The sequence below is a fragment of the Macrotis lagotis genome, chromosome 2 (assembly GCF_037893015.1).
Source record: "Macrotis lagotis isolate mMagLag1 chromosome 2, bilby.v1.9.chrom.fasta, whole genome shotgun sequence".
Taxonomy (NCBI): Eukaryota; Metazoa; Chordata; class Mammalia; order Peramelemorphia; family Peramelidae; genus Macrotis; species Macrotis lagotis.
This window is the reverse complement of record NC_133659.1, coordinates 128,352,683-128,374,642: the sequence shown is the minus strand read 5'-3', so window position 1 is coordinate 128,374,642 and position 21,960 is coordinate 128,352,683. Positions and strand designations below refer to the sequence as shown.

Below are 21,960 nucleotides of genomic sequence, written 5' to 3'. Positions count from 1 at the left end.
AAAAGAAGAACCTACCTTTTAAATATTAAAAAATGTTTTAAGTGGCTATGATATTTTCTCTTCATCTATAAAAATGAGAATGGCACCTACCTTACAAAGGATGAATGACATCTGGAGAGAAAAGTGTTTTTTAAACCTTGAAAGAACCATCATTATCTATGGAATTCTTGTTATATCCCCAATATTTACAACCTTGACTCCTACGCATATCTTTGTATGTCTGATGCTATTTTCCCATATAAATCCTAGGTTCTCTTCTTCAGATTGACTGTAAGCTCAGAGGAAAGACCCAGTTTCTAAAGGTGCTATCCCTTATTCTCTGCTCAGGTTCAGAAGTAGGAAGAATTTCAGAATCTAAATTGAAGTTCCAGCTCTGATGCTTTCACCTTGTGAAGTAACTTAACTTCCCTGGGTCTTAATTTCCTCATCTGTAAGATGGTCTGTGGGGTATCTGACTAGATCACTTTTAAGGTCCCTATTATCCTCTACTTGATTCTTATCTTCTTCATTCCATGCCTCCTGACCCTTTCAAGTACATTTTCTACCAGTCAAGGCATCTTGAAGATACCCTTGATTAATAACAAAGTGGTCAAATAGTTAGAACACTGGATATTGGAGTCAGGTAATGCTGAATTCAAATCTAGCCTCAGAATCTCCCAATCTATGGAAGCGGTCTACCTCAGTTTCCTTAGTTGTAAAATAGGTATGTTTACTTTTTACTTAGCACCTACTGCCAGGGGTTATTGAAAGGATAAAATGAGACAACACATATAAAATGCTTTGTAAACCTCAAAGTGCTATGTAAGTAATAGCTATTATTATATTAAGATAGTTCTTTGCCATTTTTTTATTGGAGGGTGAAGGTGCTGAGACTTATAACAAAGAGAGGCAGGAGGATAACTGGTGCTATGTGTATTTAAGCCAGAATACCAGGTCTGAGTTCTGATCCTGATAACCTTGACATGTGGAATCTGGCCAGGCACAAACCTATTTTAGCCTTAGTTTTCTCAGTTCTAAGATGAAATGATATTTATTGGTCCTCTTTACTCCACAGAATCGCTGTGAGTAAAGACCTTTGTAATTTGTAAACCATAAATCATTACCAAAAATCTGCCTTATGATGATCAATTTTGCATATATGTCTCTAGGGCTTGAGAAAAATTTAATTCAGAAACTATTTTGATTCCCTGGTTTTTCCCTTTCCAGTAATATTAGGAATCCCTCTTCTGTTTGGTTCCAGTTCTAACTAGGTCATTTGATTTGTTTTTTCTTTTTTTGAAAAAATAAAATCAAACAATATAAGCAACCTTCACTTGGTTTAACCTCAATCTTGATTCAAGCTTCAAAATATAAGCTGGGCAGTTAGCAAATGAGTATACTTGCTTCTCATTTTAACTCATGATTTGTATCAAGATCTTGGTAAAACATATGAAGCCCAAATGCTTTGTGTGATATTCAGTAACAGTGAAATAGCTTAGCAAATGGAACTAAACTTGTAGACAGAAAGTCCTGGGTTCACATCCTTCCTTCTATGGCTTAATTGCTGGGCAACTAAGTCACCTTTTATTGGTCTCCCTTTTCTCACTTGTAAAATGAGAATAAAAATATCTCTGGCATTCATCCCACATTATAAGGATCAACTGAAATAACATATGTGAATTAGAAATCTTAGAACATCATGCTATGTTTATAATTATTATTATTATCGATCTCTTATGTTTTTGGTTTTTTTTGGCAGGAGATGGAAGTAGAGAATCTGAGTAGTTGGTATCTAGAAGTGCCAGGAAATAATTGCCTGCTCAGGGTGAAATATCAATATCCCTCTTCACTAATAATAACAGCTAATTCATATAGAAAATACTTTTACAGATAGCAAAGCAATTAATACACATTATCTCACTGTAGGCTTTCAATACCCCTGTGAATTAAATAGGATATATCTTATCATTTCCATTTTAAAGACTAGTAAACAGAGACATAAGTAAAACCTAAAGTAATTTGTCCAAGATCATACAGGCAGGCTTTAATTTCAATTCAATCTAACCTGTACCTAACTGCAGTACTCTATAGTACTATACTCGCTATTCAATTCCTAGGTCAGAAAAAAAATTTACAGAATCATAGATGAAAAATCTGGAAGAAATCTCAGAGGGACCCTAGTCATTAGGTCATAGGTTTAGGACTGGGAAGAGCTTTAAGGGCAATTTGAGTAACTCAATTTTTACATATGAGGAAAATGAGGTCTGGAGAGGCTCATTAGTGACCTTCCTAGAGTCATGCAGGTAGTAAGAGAAACCAGGTCTTTGAGTTTCATATCCAGTACTCTCATCATTATTAAATGGAAGTGAATATTTTAGCATCTTTCAACACTGAAGAGGTGACTTCAATCAATGTGAGCAGTAGCAGAGAAATATGGAAATAGCCAGCATGAACTGGTATCCAACTTAGGGCTCTATTTTGCCCTTCATTATTGTTTTCATGTGGAAATTACCCTTAAGAATATGGTTAGTGATATGTAATTATCCCAAAGCCCTATTTGACAGGGGGCATGGTACTGTCAGGTGAATACACCCAACAAATGAGTCAGGACAGGCTGTAAGAGTAAGGTTTGGTTTCTAACTTCCCTAATGGAAACAACAGTTATTCCCTGCTGAGCTGATTGTATGCAATAACCATTTGTTGATCTGCGTATGTAGCCCATAGACAGCTCACTTCTGTAACCTGAATTCATCTGGAGAAATGCCAAAGTGTAAACTTCTGGGAAAGCAGCAGATAGTTCATTTTTGGATTAACTATTACCTTGCTGTAGGGAGACTCCCAGCTCAATCCTAGAAAATTAAACTAACTCTAAGTTATAGGAGGACTCAGAAAAACCACTGACCTGAGAGGTCATCTAAACCTCTAACTGATCTGAAAGGAATCTCCCAATATGTTGTCATCAACCATGCTTAAAAACTTCCAAAAAAGGGGAATCCACCACTTCTCTCTGCATATGTAGCCCATGATACTGTTGTAAAGAAATTTTCTAATAGAAAGTCTCAATTTTTCCTTTTCAACTTTTGCCCATGACTCCTAATTCTGTCCAGAGAGAAGTGAATCCTTCAAACAGGCCTTCAAATACTTGAAAACATTCACCATGTTCCTCTTCTCTCTACCTTACAGGTCTTTTCTTCTGCTTAAATATTTCCAGTGTCATTAGATGACATAGGCTTAAGACCCTTCACCATGTTGGTTGCCCTCCCTGGCCTATACCATTTCACTTTGTGACCATAATTCTCTCTTGAGTCTCAGTTCACTTGTCTAGAAAAGGAGGGATTTGGATGAGGAGTCTTTGGAGGCCTACAGTTGTTGAACCTCATGCTGACTGATGACAGACAGTTCTCTGTGTCTGCAGCTGCCCAAAGCAGCAGAAAAAATGACCCATGAGCTGGCAAAAATAATCCCCTTTAGTAGGCCTGGTCTAGATAAGAGTCATGCCAGGTGTGTGTGTGTGTGTGTGTGTGTGTGTGTGTGTGTGTGTGTATATATGTATATATATATATATATATACATATGTGTATATGTGTGTGTTTGTTCTCATTAGCCCTCAGATTTCATTCATTCATTTATTTATTCATTCTATTTCTGGCAGAAGGGAAAGGAGAGGAAGTATGCCTTATACATTAGCTCTTTTGATCTTCACAACAGATCTGGGAAATAGGTAATGCATGGATTTTTTTAAATATGCATTTTACATGTAAGGAAATTAGGGTTTCAGGGAGATTAAGTGACTCACAGACAAAAAAGTATCAGAGCTGGGAATTGAACTTATATTGTTTGGCTCCCATGTAGAGTTCATTCCTCCATGCCAAGCTGACTTTTTACTATCCTTTAGTATTCAGTATGCAAAGCACTATCATGGGCATGGTCAGGGTGTTCATAAAGTCTTTGGTGTAGTTTTAAGCTTCTCAAGGTTAAAGACTTTAAAGCAAGAAGACTCCACCACCTCTTTGGGTAGGCTATGGTACTTCTTGACAACTGATTGTTAGAAAATTTTCTGATTGAAAGCCTAAATTTTTCCCTTTGTAACTTTTGCCCAGACTCCTAATTCTACCCTCTGGGATCAAAGAGCAAATCAAATTCAGATCTACAAATCAATAACAAGGCCAACTCAAACTTAAAATTGCACAAATACTTTAGGAGTAACCTGTATAGACAGAAGATAAGGCAACCTCTGTTCTCTAGGAGCTTATGATCTAAGGAGAAAGATCACAAACACCCCCCCCCACACACACACACCTTTAGCAGTGGAAATATTTTAAGACTTTTAGGAAGAAATAAAAAAAAAAAAACAAATTCCAGCAGGGGCCTTTCTCATGGCTAGGCCATAGTTCTTCCTTCAGTATGATTGATACCAGGTTCCCCAGGAACACACAGAGGGTTGGCATCAGGGCAAAGTGATGGAGGCAAGTTTGTCTTTGATTCTCCCTGCATCCTCTCCTTTACCTTCTTTTCAATCCCATTTCTCCCTTGGCCTCAGACTTCTACTTCTTCCTTTTCCTCTATCAGCCATTTAACCAATAAGATCTCTGCCTTTTCCATGTGAAAAATGGAGACAATAATAGCACTTTCCATCATAGGATTACGATGAGCTCACAAGGATCGCAGAACCATAGCCGGGAAAGGACCATCTAGCCCAATCCCCTTATTTTACAGATGAGAAAATGAGGACCAGAGAGGTACAGCAACTTGTCAAATTCTTACAACTAGTGGTGGGATTTGGACCCATTAGTTCTTCAAATATTTAAAAACGGCTATCACATTTCAGCTTAGTCTTCCTTTCTCCAGGTGTATATCCCCTGTTCCTTCAAATATATTCATGTTCATGGAATGAACTAAGGATGCAAAAAAGTAAGTATAAATGGTAAATAGCTGAACAAAGTATGATAAGCATATTGTAATGACATATTATAATACTGTCATATGCAACAACTAGATGCCACAGTGGACAGAGCACTGGTCCTGGAATCAGTAGGATTTGAGTTCAAACCTACTACCTATGTGACCCTGGTCAAGTCACTTATTCCCGAATGCCTTGCCAAAAAAATGAAAAACAAAATGACGTATGAGGAATTAGAGAAATATGGGAAAACTTAAATGAAATGATAAATAATGAAATAGGGGTGGCTAGGTGACGCAGTGGATAGAGCATCAGGCCTGGAGTCAGGAGTACCTGGGTTCAAATCCAGCCTCAGACACTTAATAATTACCTAGCCGTGTGGCCTTGGACAAGCCACTTAACACCATTGCCTTGCAAAAACTAAAACTAAAAAAAAAAAGAATGAAATATAGGGACCAGGAGAAAAATATACATGATAGCTAATGATAGCACTAATATAAAGCCAAAAACTGAATAATTATGGCCCCAGAGGAGAGAAGTGGGAGTATCTTCCTTCATAACAGAAGTGGAAATGGAGTGAAGAGTGTAAAATATGACCTACTCTGTCAGATATGGTTAGTTTTTCTGACAGCTTTGCTTAACTATTTTTCCTTGTTACAGGGGAGGCTCAAAGAGAGGACCAGAATATCCAACAATTCATATGTGTAAAAAAAAAAAAACTCCAAAAGATATCAATAAAATTTTTTTTTAAAAATGTAAAAAAAGGCTCATAGAGCAAAAAGTCAATCTGTATCAAGAAGTTCATTTTACCTTTACTATTTTATATCCTTTTTCAAGTGAGGGTTCAGTGGTCCTCATTGCTGCATTTTTAGAGGGCACAAGGAAACACTGGGTTGTGCTTCATAATTTACAAAGTGTTTTCTTTTCTTCCATTAATGTCCAAAATCAGATTCATTATTGTAACAGGAAAATCACTTTAGATTCTCAAGTCCTCTGTCTACCAAGAGAAAAAGGTTTTGGACGTTTCTACCAAGGTAGAAAGCTTTTGAATATGGGCCTGGTGACAGATTTTGTGACTTTTATCTGAGAGACAGTGAACCAATTTTGGAGAGAATCATCAATACCTTAGCTGCAAGGTGATGAATTTTTGAGCCATCATAAATTCTTGAAAACCATTTTACCAAGTCATTTAGGGAACACAAGATCATAAATATCAAGCATAAATATTTAAATAAACATGAATCAAATAAATAAATATAAATATTCAGAGGTCATTTATTCCAACTCCTTCGTTTTACAGATGAGGTAAATAAAATCTAGAGAGATGAAAGGACATGTCCAAGTTCATGCAGATTGTGTGGAATGAATCTGAACCCATATCCTCTATTTCCAGAATTTCGATCTGAATTATTGGAGAGAGAAAGCCTACATCACTCAAATCATGGATGCTTGATTTATTTCCTCTGTAAAGTCTGTGATGAAAGTGTTATTTCCCCCATTTTACAGAAAGGAAAACACTCAGAAAAAGATTAAAGGATGATCAACTATCACATAGCAAGGTGGAAGAACTAGGCCTTGGACCCAGATTCTGACTCAAAGTTTTAATGTCTTTCCACGACTATACACGGAGATGACTTAGGACCTCTGAGGTCCATTCAGGGTCTAAATCTCTGACCCCCATTTTTGTCAACTTGCTGATATTCACAGAACACTTCATTTGCAAGTTGATATACTGAGAATTCAAGAATGTGTAGAGTTTCTTTTCTTTTGCTCAAAATGAACTTTGGAATTTCAGGCCTCCAAACATAAGGTAACAAAACAATGGTTTTCAACCATTGAATCTGTGGCCCCAAACCAGTTCTGTTTGTTTTTTTGCATAGTTTTCCAATTTGCCCCTCCCATCAGATATTTTATTTCTTCATACTCAGCATATTCATCTTAATAACAAAAATATCTGGGCCGAAATGATTATTCAGGAATTATCAGTTTGTGACTTGGCCAGACCCTTTTCTTTTCCTCTTTCCCCCATGCTGTTCTCTGTTTTAGTGACACCTAGACATGGTGTGCTGAAAAAAGCACCTTGGAACCAAAAGTTCAGCAGATCAATTTACTCAAGTCTCAGTTTTCTTGTTTGTAAAATGGGCATCATAATCCTTATACCTAAGCAGCATGAGAGAATGGATGGTATCATGGTTAGAGAATTGACCTTGAAGCCAGAGACCTAGCTTCTTGTCCTTCCTCTGAGCCATATTAATTATGTGACTAACCCTGAGCAAGTCACTTTGTTTTTCAAGGCTCTAGGCAAAAATTCAGGACTACTGTAAAGGAAGTGCTGACCTGCATTGCTGAAGGGAGTTTCCTCTGCTAAGAATTCCCTATACTAAAGAAAGCATAGGTCTAGTCCAGCACCTACTTCACAGGGCTGTTAATAAGATCAAATGAAAAGAATGTATTTGAAACACTCTATCCATCTGAGTCTTAATATCCTCATCATGAAAATGGGGACAATAAAACATGCACTATCTACCTTGAAGGATCAAGGAAAAAAGTACTTGTAGTCCTTAAAGTATCATAGAAACATGAGCCAATGTTATTGTTAACATCTCCAGTATCAAGGAAAGGAAATAAAAATTTCTTTATTGACTTTTTCCACAGAATTTTAGAGTTAGAAGGGACAAAGGGAGCCTTCTAAACCTTCATTCATTCATTCATTCATTCATTTACTCAACAAGCAGTTGAAAGGACTTACTTATGCAACAGAAATTGTGCTGGATTCTGGGGATTTCAAAGTCATAAATTAGACTAGTTCTCAAGGGGCTTATATTTTCCTAGAGGGAAACAATATCTACATAGAAAATTAAATATAAAATAATTTCCAGGAGGAAGGCATTAACAGCACTTGGAATCACAATAGGCTTCCTGTAGGAGCAAGCATTTGAGTTGAGCTTTCAATGAAGCCAGTGATTTTGAGGAGGAAGTAAAGACAGGTTATATTCTAGGCAAGGTGCACACGGCCTCTACAAAGGTGGGATTGAATGTCCTGTACCAAGAAATCCAGGGGAACTGTAAAAGGTTTTAAAAGCCAAATGGATAAAGCACTGGCCTTGGAGTCAGGAGTACCTGGGTTCAAATCTGGGCTCAGATACTTAATAATTACCTAGCTGTGTGGCCTTGGGCAAGCCACTTAACCCCATTTGCCTTGCAAAAACAAAACAAAACAAAACAAAAAGTCAAATGGAAGAGTTTATATTTGATCCTAAAGGCAAGAGGGAACCAATAGAGCTTCTTTATAAAAAAATTTTTTAAATGAAGATTTTAATGGAATGAGAAGCACATTTAAAACACAGGAAATTTAACAAGGACATTCAAATATTTACATTATATATTTACATTCATGTGAAATATATGAAGTCATAAATCTGTGTCTGTTTTATATTTGGTACTTTTCTATAACTAACACTATGCTTGTTTTCTAAACATCATGTCATATTAGTAGTTTGTCCTGTGAAACAGATTAAATTCTGTTCCTACTAAGAGTACTCAATAAAAATTAATTATTCTTAATGTTTATTTTAAATTAATGTTCTACCAAGAGAAGTTACACAATTTATAATACATGGATTTCTCGGTATCAGATTGTCTTGTTTGGATTATAGTCTTAAATGGCTCATAATAAATAAGGAAGTAAAAAGAGAGAAAGAATGAGAATTCTGAAGACTTACTTCTTCATGCCATAGATGAAATCATAGTCTTGAGCAGGAAGGGCTTCCTGAATGAGGGACCTATATGGTCAGACTGATGCTTCAGGAAAAAATTTCTTTGGCAGCTATGTGTGAAAATTAGATTGGAGAAGGGAGAGCCTGAAGTTTGAGAACTAACTAGAGGTTATTTCAAGAAACTAGATAAGATGTAATGAAATTCAAATCAGGATGGTAGGCTTGGAGAAGAGAACACAGCCTAGTGAGCAGTCATTCTATCATATGGTGGTAAAAATCAACATGAATTTGCAATTCATTATATACTGTATCTCAAAAAAAATTCTTTTTAATGTATTGGGTAATAGTGATCATTTCCTGTTGTTGCTATGATGGTTACTTAGACTTTGTGTGAAGATACCTAGGCTGAATAATGACAGAGACCACTAAGGTAGCTCATTCTAATTTCAGACAGTTCTAATTGTAAGGAAGTGCAGCTAGGTGATACAATGGTTAGAGTTTCTGGCTTGGAGTCAACTTGAGTTAAAATCTGGTGTCAGAACCCTATTTACCTCAGTTTTTTCATCTGAAAAATGAATGGCAGAAGGAAATGGCAAATCACTCCAATATATTTGTAAACAAAATTCCCAGAAAAGGATCTCAAAAAATCAGAAATGATCCAACAACAAAAACTTGTGAGGCAGCTCTTCAAGTTTCAAGCCTAAATTTGCCTCTTGCAACTCCATTCATTGCTGTTAGTTTTGTTCTTTACAGTCAAACATAACAAGTCTAATTTCTCTTTTGTGAGATAGTCCTTCAAATACTTGAAGATAAGTATCCTATCTTCCCCTTAATCTTCTTTTCTCAAGGCTAAACATTCCCAATTTCTTTAATTGATCTTCATATGGCATGGACTAAAGACTTTTCATGACTCTCATTTGGTTTTTTCTCACTTCATCAATGCCTTCCTAAGATGTGGGACCCAAAATTTAACAAAAACCTATAATCTGAGCAGAATAAAAGTTCTGATAAAGTATTTGGTTGAAGAGGTTAAAACTAATGGATAATTCCCCAGCAGAGTAGTCAAAGGAAATGGACAAATAGTTCTTTCATTTACAAATTATTAATAACTAGGGGGCTAGGTGGTACAGTGGATAGTGCACCAGCCCTGGAGTCAGGACGACCTGATGTCAAATCTAGCCTCAGACATTTAATAATTACCTAGCTGTGTGGCCCTGGGCAAGCCACTTAACCCCATTGCCTTGCAAAAAGTCAAAAATTTATTAATAACTAAAAAAAAGAATGCTCCAATTCACTAATAAGATAAATGTGAATCAAAATAATCCCTAGATTCCATCATACACTTAGCAAATGAGCACTGATGAAAGACAAAATAGTCAATATTGGAGGCAGGCACATTAATACATTGCTGGTGGATCTGTGATATATATATATATATATATATATATATGTATATACACACACACATATGTATCTATATGTACATATTTATAGTTATAATTATTCTGAAAAGCAATTTGGAATTATACAAAGGAAATTACTAAAATGTACATGCCTTTGACCCAAGATTTCATTGCAAAGCCTATGTCCCAAAGAGAGCATTGGCAAAAAGAAGTATTTCATATGTAACAAAATATTTATGGCAGTACTTTTACAATAACAAAGAACTAGAAGCAAAATAGGTGCCCATCGACATGTGAATGTCTAAAGAAGTCCATGAATGTAAGTAACAGAATATTATTATGCTGTAAGAAATGATGAGTGTGAAGAATACAGAGAAGGGTGGAGAAACTTCTGTGAAATGATCAAAGTATACAGACCAGGAAAACAATATACAAAATGATTAACATAAAAATAAAAAAACTACAAAAGAATTAAAACTGAATGCTATGAAATTATAAAATACAAGATTGATCCCCCAAAAAAGGATATGAGAAGAAACTTTCCCCTGCTGCTTTGCAGAGGCTGGAGTCCAAGGCTGGGAAGGAACATTACAAATAATATCAGATCTTTTTTTTTAATGGGTTTTGACAATTTTTTTTCTTTTCCTCTTTTTCTTTAAAAATGCCTTCATTGGGGCAGCTAGGTGGTGCAGCAAATAGAGCACTGGCCTTGAAGTCAGGAGGACCTGAGTTCAAATCTAGTCTCTGGGCAAGTCACTTAACCCCATTGCCATAAATTTAAAAAAAATGCCTTTGTTAAAAGGGTTGACTCTCTAGAAAGGGGTAGAGGAGGAACATGGGGGTAAATCTGGGTGATATAAAAAAGATTAATTTAAAATTAATAGCTAAAAATGAATCTCTTGTTATTAATTTACTTCATTCATCCACACCATTGTAGTCCCCTGTTGCCAAAAATAGACTCCATGTGTGGTCTGAACATTGGCCACCCGAAGTCACAGCTGAGTCCTAGTGGGCTCATAGCTCCAAACAGAGAAGAGCTTTTATCAGAAAAAGCTCTGGCAACAGCTTAGTCTTCAGGTCCTTTATAGATTAAAATTAAAACATGAATTATATTCAGAAACAAATCAAACAAGAGCTGGGTTTAGATGTGCTTTTTGAGTCAACTATTATATGGAATTTGTTTTTCTCAAATATAACATCTGCCCTTAGATCAATAAAGGTTTCCCCGCTGTTATGATACCATGGTGATCTTGTCGAGTAAAGGCCACAATCTACTGGTGCACTAACTTCCTTTCATCACACAGTTTCCTCTTCTACTACAGTGAATCATTTTCTCCTGGGGTGGGGGGTAGAGGGGATTGATAATCCAGAGAGTGAAGGGATGGCAGTGGTGATGTTAAGAATGGGCTGAGCTCTTTTTGAGTATAGGATACCCTATAACAACAGCATCTCAGATTCTTCCACTGCTGTGTTCCATTGTTCTGCTCCCTAATTTTGGTGGTTTTATGGCCCCTAGAAATAATTTCTTACAGTAAAGTGCAGATTATATTGGCTTCACACATTCAAGTCAAATTAAGTCAAAAGCATTTATTAAACATTTACTATATATCAAGCAAATTTGATACTCAGAGATCTTTTCCAGTTCCTGGTCAACTCCATATCATGCTATTTCCCTATATCATGCCATATCCCCACCTCCCCCTACTGGAACCTTAAACTCAATCTCTGGCACCAACCTAGGCTCTGATAGGTCAGCTTTGACCAATCTTGTTTGGATTTTGACCAACTCCATGCCATGCCCAGCATATGTACCCTTCTCTCCTCTTTAACTATTATCTTTGCCAATTAGAATGTAAGCTTCCTGAAGGCAAGGTCTATCTTGCTTGATTATACCTGTATTCCCAAGACTTAACAGTGCCCAGCACTAGAGGCAGCTGGGTATCTCAGTGGATAGAGCATTGGACCTGGAGTCAGGAAGAACTAAGTTCAAATCTGGTCTGAGACACTGACTATTTTTGTGACCCTGGGTACTTAAATCCTGTTTGTCTCAGTTTCCTCATCTCTAAAATGAGTTAGAGAAGGAAACAGAATCTTTAACAAGAAAATCCCATGGACGGTATTGATGTGCTATGGACCACAGAGTCACAAAGAGTGGAATAAGACTGAATAACATGGTACCTAATAAATGCTTTAGTTTTCTTCTCCATGCTAATAGAAGGCAAAGTCTGGCAAGGCCAATCAAGCTGGAAAAATTTAAGAATATGGACCTGCTACTGGACTATGTGAGAACCAGGCTAGCAAAACTTGATGAGGGCTATCTCCAGAGAGTTGGTCACCAGAGGATGAACTATTGGGAACACAGAAGCTCATGAAGACTGTATACTAAGATATTAGTAAGGGATGAATATCTGCTTCATTGGAATGACTGATCAAATCACAGCTCTTTTTGAGCAATAAAATTGTTAGGATACAAAAAGTATTAGGATAGAAAAGCTCTTGGAAATCAAAATGCTAGATGTAAAGGTTGTAAGAACAACAAGAAAAGAGAACCCACCACTATTAGGACTATGTGAAGGTCTTCCTCTCAGTCACTTACCTAGGGCTCCTTGACAGATGTCTGTGCGAGTGGCTCCTTCAACAATAAACTGAGGATCAGAGCAGATCTCCTGAGAATGAGACCCATAAAGTACAGTTAGTGCCAGTATTCTCCCCACCAAGGTCCAATTATCATCCTAATTGTCTAATTTGATTTTCCCTCTTTAGAGGAAATCTTCCCTTGGGTTAAGAGGCCTACAGAACTTTTAGGCATTATCTTGTATAGTTTAGTCAAACAACAATTGGTCAAGAATATGACATTATATTTAGGTGAGTCTTGGTTTTTGCCCTCCTGGAGCTTTATTCCTTTTCTGGAGGATATGATCCAGGCACAAATGGCTAGCATTTATATAATTTAGATTACTTCACATATGCTATCTCATTTGATCCTCACAGTTCATGTGCTATTATTATTCCCATTTTATAGATGAGAAAACTGAGGCTGAGAAATTCAAGATGATACAGCTAATATGTGTTTGAGGCAATGCAGAAAAACTGTTCTATAAGGACATAGGGAAAAAATATAATTCATTGAAGGGACTAGGAAAGGCTTTATGGAGGAGGTAGCATTGGAGTTGAGGAAGTCACTAATGTCATTTCAATATTATACTGAGAAAAGAATAAATAGATAATAGAATACGATTGTCAGCATTTTTATAATGCATTCTCATGACTGTTGACAAGGGAACTATCACTTTTGGACTCAACAGCTCAGTAATCAGTGTGCTAAGATGAAAAAATGGCACTTAAGAAAATGAATTTGGACCAGACTAAATATAAACAGAAGTTTGTGTTGCAGCAATACAATTTTGAAAGCTTTAAGGAAACATATTTCAAGATCTCTCAGAGAGTAAGACATCAAACCAGTGCAAGGGGAAAAAAATCACAGATAGAAGGTGATGGAGAAGATATCAGCAACTTTTGAACTATATATATATATATATATATATATATATATATATATCTCCTTTCTCATTAATAAACTGATCAACAAACATTTAAGTGGCTGTTACCAATGGCAGATAGATGACAAAGGCATTAGGGCACTGGGGCTGGAATCAGGAAGACTAATCTTACTGAGTTCAAATCTGGTCTCTGACACTTATAGATGGACAAGTCACCTCATTCTGTATGCCTCAGCTTCCTCAACCGTAAAATGAGCTGGAGAAGGAAACGGCAAACTATACCAGTATCTTTGCCAAAGAAACCCCAAATGGGGTAACAAAGAATTGGACACAACTGAAATGACTGAACAACAAGCACTGTGCTAGCTATCAGTGAAACAAACAAAAAATGAAATGGTTCCTGCCTTCAAAGAATCCACATTCTTTTAAGAGAAACAAATCTTTATGAAAATGATAATGAATCAAGGAAAGACCAAACAAGGAAGTTAAAACAAGTCTTTTTAACTTGTTGCCTTTATATTTGTATTAATTTCAAGTTGCTACAAAATAATGGTAAAGTGGCATGAGAGAATGAGAATCATGATTCCCCCCCTGCCTCCCCACAAAGCTACAAAATACTAATGTAGGAAGAACAATGGAAACTTTCATCATAATAGTTAACTGAGGTGCAATTCAAGCTATCATGATGAACATGATTAAATTCATTTGTCATTCTTAAAATGTAGATCATCTCATGAGATAATCTGCAATCCCTTCTCAATGTGATTCAGTTTTACCTCACTACACTTGTTTCATATCCTTATTCTTCACCCTGTGTTCTAACCAGACCAACCTACTGAACTTTCACAAAGACTACCTTCCCTGCCTACCAGGCACTCACATCTTTTTGTTTTATTTTATTTTTAAAAATTTAAATATTTAGTTTATTTATTTTTTCCAACTACATGCAATGGTTGTTTTCAACAATCATTTTTTTTGCAAGGTTTTGCATTTTACATTCTTCTTCCTCCCTCTCTTCTCTCGCCCCTCCCGATAGAAATCAATTTAGTATAGGCTCTACATGGATAACCATGCCAAACATAGACCTATTATCAGTCATGTTGCGAAAAGAAAAATCAAATCCAAACAGAAGAAAAAGAACATTAGAGAGAAAAAAATGACAATACTTAAGACAACTTTTAAAAATTGAAGATTAGTAAGCTTTGGTCTGTATTTAAACTTCACAGTTCCTTCTCTGCATACGGATGGTTTTTACCATCACAAGTCTTTTTAGAATTGCCTTTGATTACTGTACTGCTGAAATGAGCAAGTCCACCATAGTTGATTATCACCCTATGTTGCTGTTAGTGGGTATAATGTTATTCTGGTTCTTCACTTCATTCAGCATTAGTTAATGAAAGTCTTTGCAGGCTATTCTGAAGTCCCATTTCTCATGATTTCTTATAGTATTCCACCATAGTCATATACCATAATTTGGTCAGTCATTCCCAATTGATGGGCATCCTCTCAATTTCCAATTCTTTGAATGAAAGAATTTATAGCAGACTATCTCTTCATTCATAAAATTGTCTGAAGGGTGCTGAGAATAGAAGATATTGTTTTTTAAAAATGCTTTTCATTTGGTAGAACACTAAAAATTCTCTGATAACAAAGCATTTTAGCAATCATTTAAGTATTTATTAAGCACCTACTATGTAACAGGAATTATATTAAACACATGGAGATAGAGAAGAAAGGCAAAGAACAAGATGTTAAGATAATAAAATCATAGCTGGAAGGTACCTCAGAAGTCATTTAGCTTAATCCTCTCAATTTACAGATGAGGAAACATCTGGCCTAAGTTATGCAAGTTCACTTGAGTAATAAGCAGAAGTAGGATTTGAACCCATTTCCTGTGACTCCAAAACCAGCACTCTTCATGCTGTATCCAAAGTTTCAAGAAAGAATTTTTTCTTATGTTCATCTGATTACCAGTACCAAAACACAAAAGAGGGAGATGTATTGAGCCAGAGGTGTTTACCATTATCATGAAGGAAATCCTTCAGGGTCCAAATGTAGCATGACTACTTTATACACTGTAAGGTCTTTCAGATATCACTGGTTGCAGATGATAGCATCTAGATTGCATCAAGTCACAGAATGAATACCACAGGGGTCCTTTAATGATCTCCATGACTATTCAAAATAGATCATTCTAACAACACATACAATAAAAGTCAAATTTAGGGGAAAACATCATTATCCATACTATGACATGCACCTAGATGGACAATCCATTGAATTAGGCCATTAGTACATAGATAGCAGTAGTAAGGATAGCCCCCAAAGATTGCTGGTGAGCTTGATCTAGAATTGTTCAGTCATTTCATTCATGTCCCACTCTTCATGGTTCCATTTGGGATTTTCTTGGCAAAGACAATGAAGTGTTTTGCCATTTCCTTATCCAACTCATCTTACAGATGAGTAACTGAGGCAAATAGGATTAAGTGACTTGCCCTGGTTTACACAGCTAGTGTTTAAAGCTCAATATGAACTCAAGAAGATGAGGCTTTCTGAGCCCAAGCCTGGCATTCTAGTTACTGTGAGCTCTAATTGTCATGGCTTAGAATTAAACTGGAGGAAAAATAAACAGCTAGATTGTCTTTGGGAAACTGTTTTGTGCATTCAAAATGATCTCAAGTTGCCTCTTGAAGTCCATTTTTCTTAACACCAATACTATTTCAATGATGCTATATGACTCTAAATCATGGAACATCATGATCTCCAAAGAATCTAAACTATGGGCTATAGAGAGATGCATGGTAGGCAGGAATAGGATTAGAATATTACTAATCATGATTTACACACAAGAAGCCACTAAAGACACAATTAAGGATAGTCACTTTATCTATGATCAGAGAAAGAGGTAAGAAAGAACAAAAGAAAGCAAAGAGATACCCCAAGTGCTGCCCTCATGAGATACTGAAAGACCTGGAGGTCTTTCTAGACTCTAGAATGTTGAACTTCTCTATGGGGGAGTCATGAAGAAATGGACAGCTATCGCAGGATGAAAAGGCATGAACAAGGTTAATAAGAACACAAATTAGGGCTAGAAGGGACCTGAGAGAGTCAGTCCAATCTTCTCATTTTACAGTTGAGGAAATAAATGGAAGGACAGAGAGGGTAAATGAGTTGTTTGGAATTATTCAGCTCATAATGTCTAAAGTAGGATTCCTGACTCCAAGGCCAGAGGTCGGTCCACATTGATGAGATCATATATCCAGCTAAAGACTTAGTTGAAAACCTCTTTACATTCAAGTATTGAAGGATACATGTGATGATAATGTTTATAGAAGGGGTAACTAAGTGATACAGTGGATAGAGTACCAGCTCTGGAGTCAGGAGGATAATGTTGAAAGAAATTTTTATTTTTCTATTATATTAATAACCCCTTATTAATTAGTATACAGGCTTATTTCCTTACTTAGGGCTCAGACAGGGTAGGTCAGTAAGCCTCTGAAGAACATGGCTGATTAATGAGATGTTCCTAATCCTGGGCAAACATGCTCCTTGAGTTGGGTTCAGACCCCATCCAACCAGAATGAAAAGGGTACTGTAAACAGAATCCAGACTGGGCCAGTTCTTGACCAAAATTTAGAATTTAGAGTGACCCATCTCATAAAGGGAAAACTAACTAGAATGGTCTGAATGGAAATGGATTCCTCTGTCCAGTTTGTAGGGAGGCAGCTAATTCTCATGATCAAGCCCTGGCCTCAGCAAGAGGAGCTGAAGACTTCTAGTCCACCTCCTCATTAAATGTTCACCAATCAGGATTTATTTTCACTTGCTGGAGCATCCCCTCTTACAAAAGTATTTAAAGTGATATCACTGGGGGTCTTTGGTTACTGGGAGAAACTAATCACCATCAATTTATTGCTTATTAGCTAGTCTAATTAATATATTGATAACTGATTGCCCAGAAACTCTGTCTCTTGTTTTTTTTTTTTTTTTTTTAACACATCACAATATATGACTGGCTACTTTATAACTAGAAACATGTAAGTAAGAAAAATTCTTATTCACAGAAATTTTAGCACTACTTTATTTGAGCTGGAGCTTGTCCTGGGAGGCATGGCAAGGGGTATGTCCATTTCTATGCAAGTTTCTTACCATGAATCTCCCATAGAGAAGTTTCCCATGCAGGAGTCTGAGGAACTGTGCAAAGTCAGGATGTTCCAAAAAGGCAGGGGTTGAGGTGGAGAGGCTTACTGTGAGTCAGGTCACAAATTACTAGGCAAGAGGGAGAATGACTTAGAGGTCCACAGAGATAGCAACAAAGACTTTGGAGACAATGGAGTGAACTTGAAAGGACAAAAGAGTGACTGCTGGGTGAGGCTGGCAAACAGAGGATCTGAAAGTCACAGTGGGGATGACAGCAAGGGTCACCCCTCTTCCTGGTCTGGTGTGCCAGATTTCAGGATGATGAGATAGTTAGGATTCAGTGAAACTCAGAAAAGTGGAAGTAATCTGAAAAAAGATCTAGAATTCTAGAGTTAGCTAGGGAAGAGGACTTGGAGATCATCTCACTCAACCCTTTCATTTTTCTTTTTTCCTTCCTTCTTTTCTTCCTTCCTTTCTTTTCTTCTTTTTTTCTTTCTTTGTTCAGGTGTGGTTGATGCTTTGTTGAATGCATTTGGAGCTTTCTTGGCAAAGATATTGTAGTGATTTGCTATTTATTTCTCCAGTTTATTTTACAAATGAGGAAATGGAGGCAATCAGGGTTTGTAATCTTCCTGACTCCAGGTCCAGTGCTCTATCCAGTGTGCCACCTAATCTTTTTTTTTTTAAACAGATTAATAATATGACTCACACTAGGTCATAGAGGTAAAAAAGTAACAGAAGCAGATCACTGATTCTACTCACTATTAGACCACTATGGAGAAAGGTCTTCAAAGGGTGCAGCAAAGAGTAATGGAAGAGGAAAATATTGATTAGGGATGTATTAGGGTTGAGTTTACTATGTGACACAATCTATAGTCATTGGTACAGTCAGTGGCAACTACTTTGTGACTGATCCTTCAATGATCTCCAGGACTGTGATACATTAGGCAACTAAATGAAGATCTAGAGCTTGGGTGGGGAGCAGCCCCCCAGAGAGGCAGAAAGAACATGATGAACCCCATGGGAATGGGTGGCTGTCTTCAGTTCAAGGGGGGGAAGCCAAATGGTTGAATAGTTAAAAGCTGGAATCTTCCTAAAGTAGATAGAGAAATCATCCCCTCTCCCTACCCACTCTATCTCTCTATCTCACCATTAGGTACAGCCCAATTGCTCCATGACTCCTCTTGTTAAAGATTATTCCATGTATTTTCTGAAAATTTTTTCATGTCTTTGGCTTCCTTTCTGAAGGATGACAAAGTCTATAATGTAGCTCAGAGAAGCCTAATTGCAACGACTGAATTAGCTTCGGGTGAGTTTGTCTATGGTAATCAGAATAAAGAGCTAATCTTTGTTTCATCCATAAGAGGACCTGGAGTAAGGTTACCATGGCTATGTTTTAGGTGAAAGAATGTAGGGTGGCAATCATTTTTTTCACTCATTCGAAAGATCTCAGAGAAGAATTTCTCCAAATCCCTCAGTCAGGTCTGGAAAATAGAATGCTAATGAACAATTCAAAAGTTGGACCAGTAGGTTGGTCCCTTCCCAGAAGCAACTGTTTAATATGCATAGACATTTTCACTAGGAAGGCAGAAAATGCCCAAGAACCAACTTGTCCATCTTCTTGAAGTTGATGGGTGTGCCTTAGCAAATGAGGCAATAGTAGAGGGAAACCTCAAACATGGGAGTCTGGGGAAGTGAGAATGACCAAAAACATGTTCACTGGAATATCTCTTCTCAAATTTTACCTCCAATTAAAGTACTGCCACATTGAAGAAACAAAAAAGAAACAAATGAATTTTACAGACGAGGAAACAGAGACTCAGAGAGATTAACTGGTGTAGCCAATTAGTTAAGGGTAGAGATAGGACTACAGATTCAGCATCTCCCCAGTCCTCACACCAAGTTCTTTCTACAATGCACCAGGCTACATCACTCCTCAAACATTTGCTTTTTTTAACTTCTTTTCCCTTCAGTTCATTCTTCCTTTATCTTCAAACTTTAACCCACAACAGGGCATCGCAAGTCTCTGAGGAGCTAGCTACTCCCTGTTTTTGTCAACTTTCTGCTGATTAATGTTGACTGCAGATGCTGAGTTGTGATAGCCAGGCCTGCCCTGGAAAATCTTACTCTCTATTGTGTGTGTGTGTGGGAGATTCCATGTGTCCCATTTCTCCTGGAATCCAGGCTCCCCCAAGGGATCCTCCTCCAAGTCCTTTGTACAGAGTAACTAACTCCAGTTCCTTCAGTAGAGGCCAGATGTTCGGAAAAGCTGAATTCTGGTTGGCAGCTCTTTACAAGGGAGCAGCTGATGCTTTCCTGAGGGATCCCCATCTCCTTCCGCCTGGCCATATTAAAGCCTACACCAAGTCAAACCACCCTTTCTGCCTTTCTCATTCCCCAAAGCAGCTAACAGTGTTTTAGTGGATTGTGTGAGCGCACAGTTAGGGCTGGGACTAGCCCCAGTACGGATGATTCAATTCCATTCGTTTCAGTTAATAACTACTTAATAAATATTTACTCTATGCAGAGTGCTGGACTGAAAATAGGGGGAAAACCAAATGGAGACCTCTTGGTCTTTCTTCACTCTCTAATTCGGACTACTCTGGGGGGAAGGGAGGGACGGAGTCCCCCCCAATCCCCCCCACCCTCTGGCTGCTGAGACAGCCCTCCCACCCCACCCCACCCCGGGGCACCACTCACCGTGGGTCTCTTCCAGACGACGCCTTGCGTTTTGCTCGAGTAGGGCCCCAGTTCCTTGTACCCCAGGGAAGACCCAATGGCCGGGAAGGAGGGGTCCTGGAAGAGTTTGCCTTCCTCCAGGCATTCGCTGAGCAGCGCGTCGTAGTCTTGGTTGAGGTATTTGACCGCTAGCTCGTGAGAGCCCAGGCCGGCCGCCACCTCGCGATCCTTTGCTATTTTAGCTGCCATGCCTGTCATGGCCCTGGTCCTGGGCTGTTGCCGCGGCCTGGGAAGCGCCCGGGAGGAGCGGGGAGGAGCGGGGAGGATGCGGCGGGGAGGCCTGGGGCGGCTGCCGCGAGCTCGCGAGCCGTGGGGATGAGTCACCGGGGCAGGGCTGGCGGCCCGGGCTCCCCGCTCCGAGGCCGGGCGGGGCTTTGTCCGCACTGGGAGCCGCAGCGGGCCGGACTCCGGGCCGGGCCTTGGGGCGGGGCGGAGCCGGGCCCCACCGCCCCTTCCCAGGGAGGATGCTGCCCTCTGCGGGCGCTGTGCGCAGGCGCCTCCGCTCCCCCTCCCACCCCAAGGAGACCCCTCCCCGCCGGCGGCCCCGGGCTGCGGCTCCGGATCGCCCCAGGACCCGAGAGCCGGCCCCGCTGGCTCCGCCTCCCGGGGCAAGTTACTTTGTATCAGTTCCTCCTTCTGGAAAATGGGGATATAATGATGCTCACTTCTGGGGAATCTTGCACGGATCAAGGAGACAATATTTGTTGTGTTTTGCACAACTTGAAATGATTTGTAAATTTCTGTTATAATTGTTATTAAGATAACAATGCGTTCTTCACTTGGGATCCATGAGCTTGAGGGTGTGCAGACACGGGCACACAAAAATAGAAATTCATAAAATGTATCTAGCGTATGACTATGTTACATAGACAATATATAGATAACATATATATGTAATAAGAAAATATATTTCTGTCAACATAATGGTTTTCCTTTGTAATCTTACCTATTTTATTTTAGGCATCGAAAAACTTTATTCTGAGAAATGAATCCAGAGCATGCAACGGTATGCTGGAGCCAGCTCCAACCAGATTAAAAAAAAATTTTTTTTTTTAGGTTTTTGCAAGGCAATGAAGTTAAGTGACTTGCCGGAGGCCATACAGCTAGGTAATTATTAAGTGTCTGAGGCTGGATTTGAACCCAGGTATTCCTGACTCTAGGGCCAGTGCTTTATCCACTGCGCCACCTAGCTGCCCCAATCAGATTAAAATTGTCAGTTTGAGCATTTATGTTTCGGAGAAACGTGGGCATAGGGGGTGATGAGATCAATTGGAGACAAACTTTGCATTGTTAAGGGAATCTTTCTTCTTCCTTTATCAACTAATTTAGGTCACACCTGAGGGCCTGACCTTCAACCTGATTTAGATTGGATGGTCTTCCAGAACAGGTGCTGGAAACACTCAAGACCACCCAAAAGAGACCCCTCTCCAAAAGGCAAAATCTCCAGTGTGGGACTTGGGTCACTCCCAGGTCACCATCCCTCCCCTGGATTCTGGGGGAGAATTTAAGGAGATTGAGGAAAGGACTCTGTCTCTTTTTACCTTCCAGCTTCCTGTTGGAGTCCTGCCCAACCAGTTCAATCA

General features: G+C 38.5%; 1 protein-coding gene across 1 annotated transcript in view; it reads right to left on the bottom strand.

Moving 5' to 3' along the window:
* The window catches only part of CAPN2 (calpain 2), an 88,263-nt gene extending 67,517 nt beyond the window's left edge, over positions 1-20,746 (bottom strand). Inside the window, exons 1-2 of the mRNA XM_074222775.1 lie at positions 20,339-20,746; positions 12,595-12,664 (exon numbers count right to left, since the gene is read on the bottom strand). Of these exons, the coding sequence (XP_074078876.1) occupies positions 12,595-12,664; positions 20,339-20,575 (307 nt within the window). The 5' untranslated portion in view covers positions 20,576-20,746. The remainder of the gene's footprint in view (positions 1-12,594; positions 12,665-20,338) is intronic.
* Positions 20,747-21,960: the final 1,214 nt, after the last annotated feature.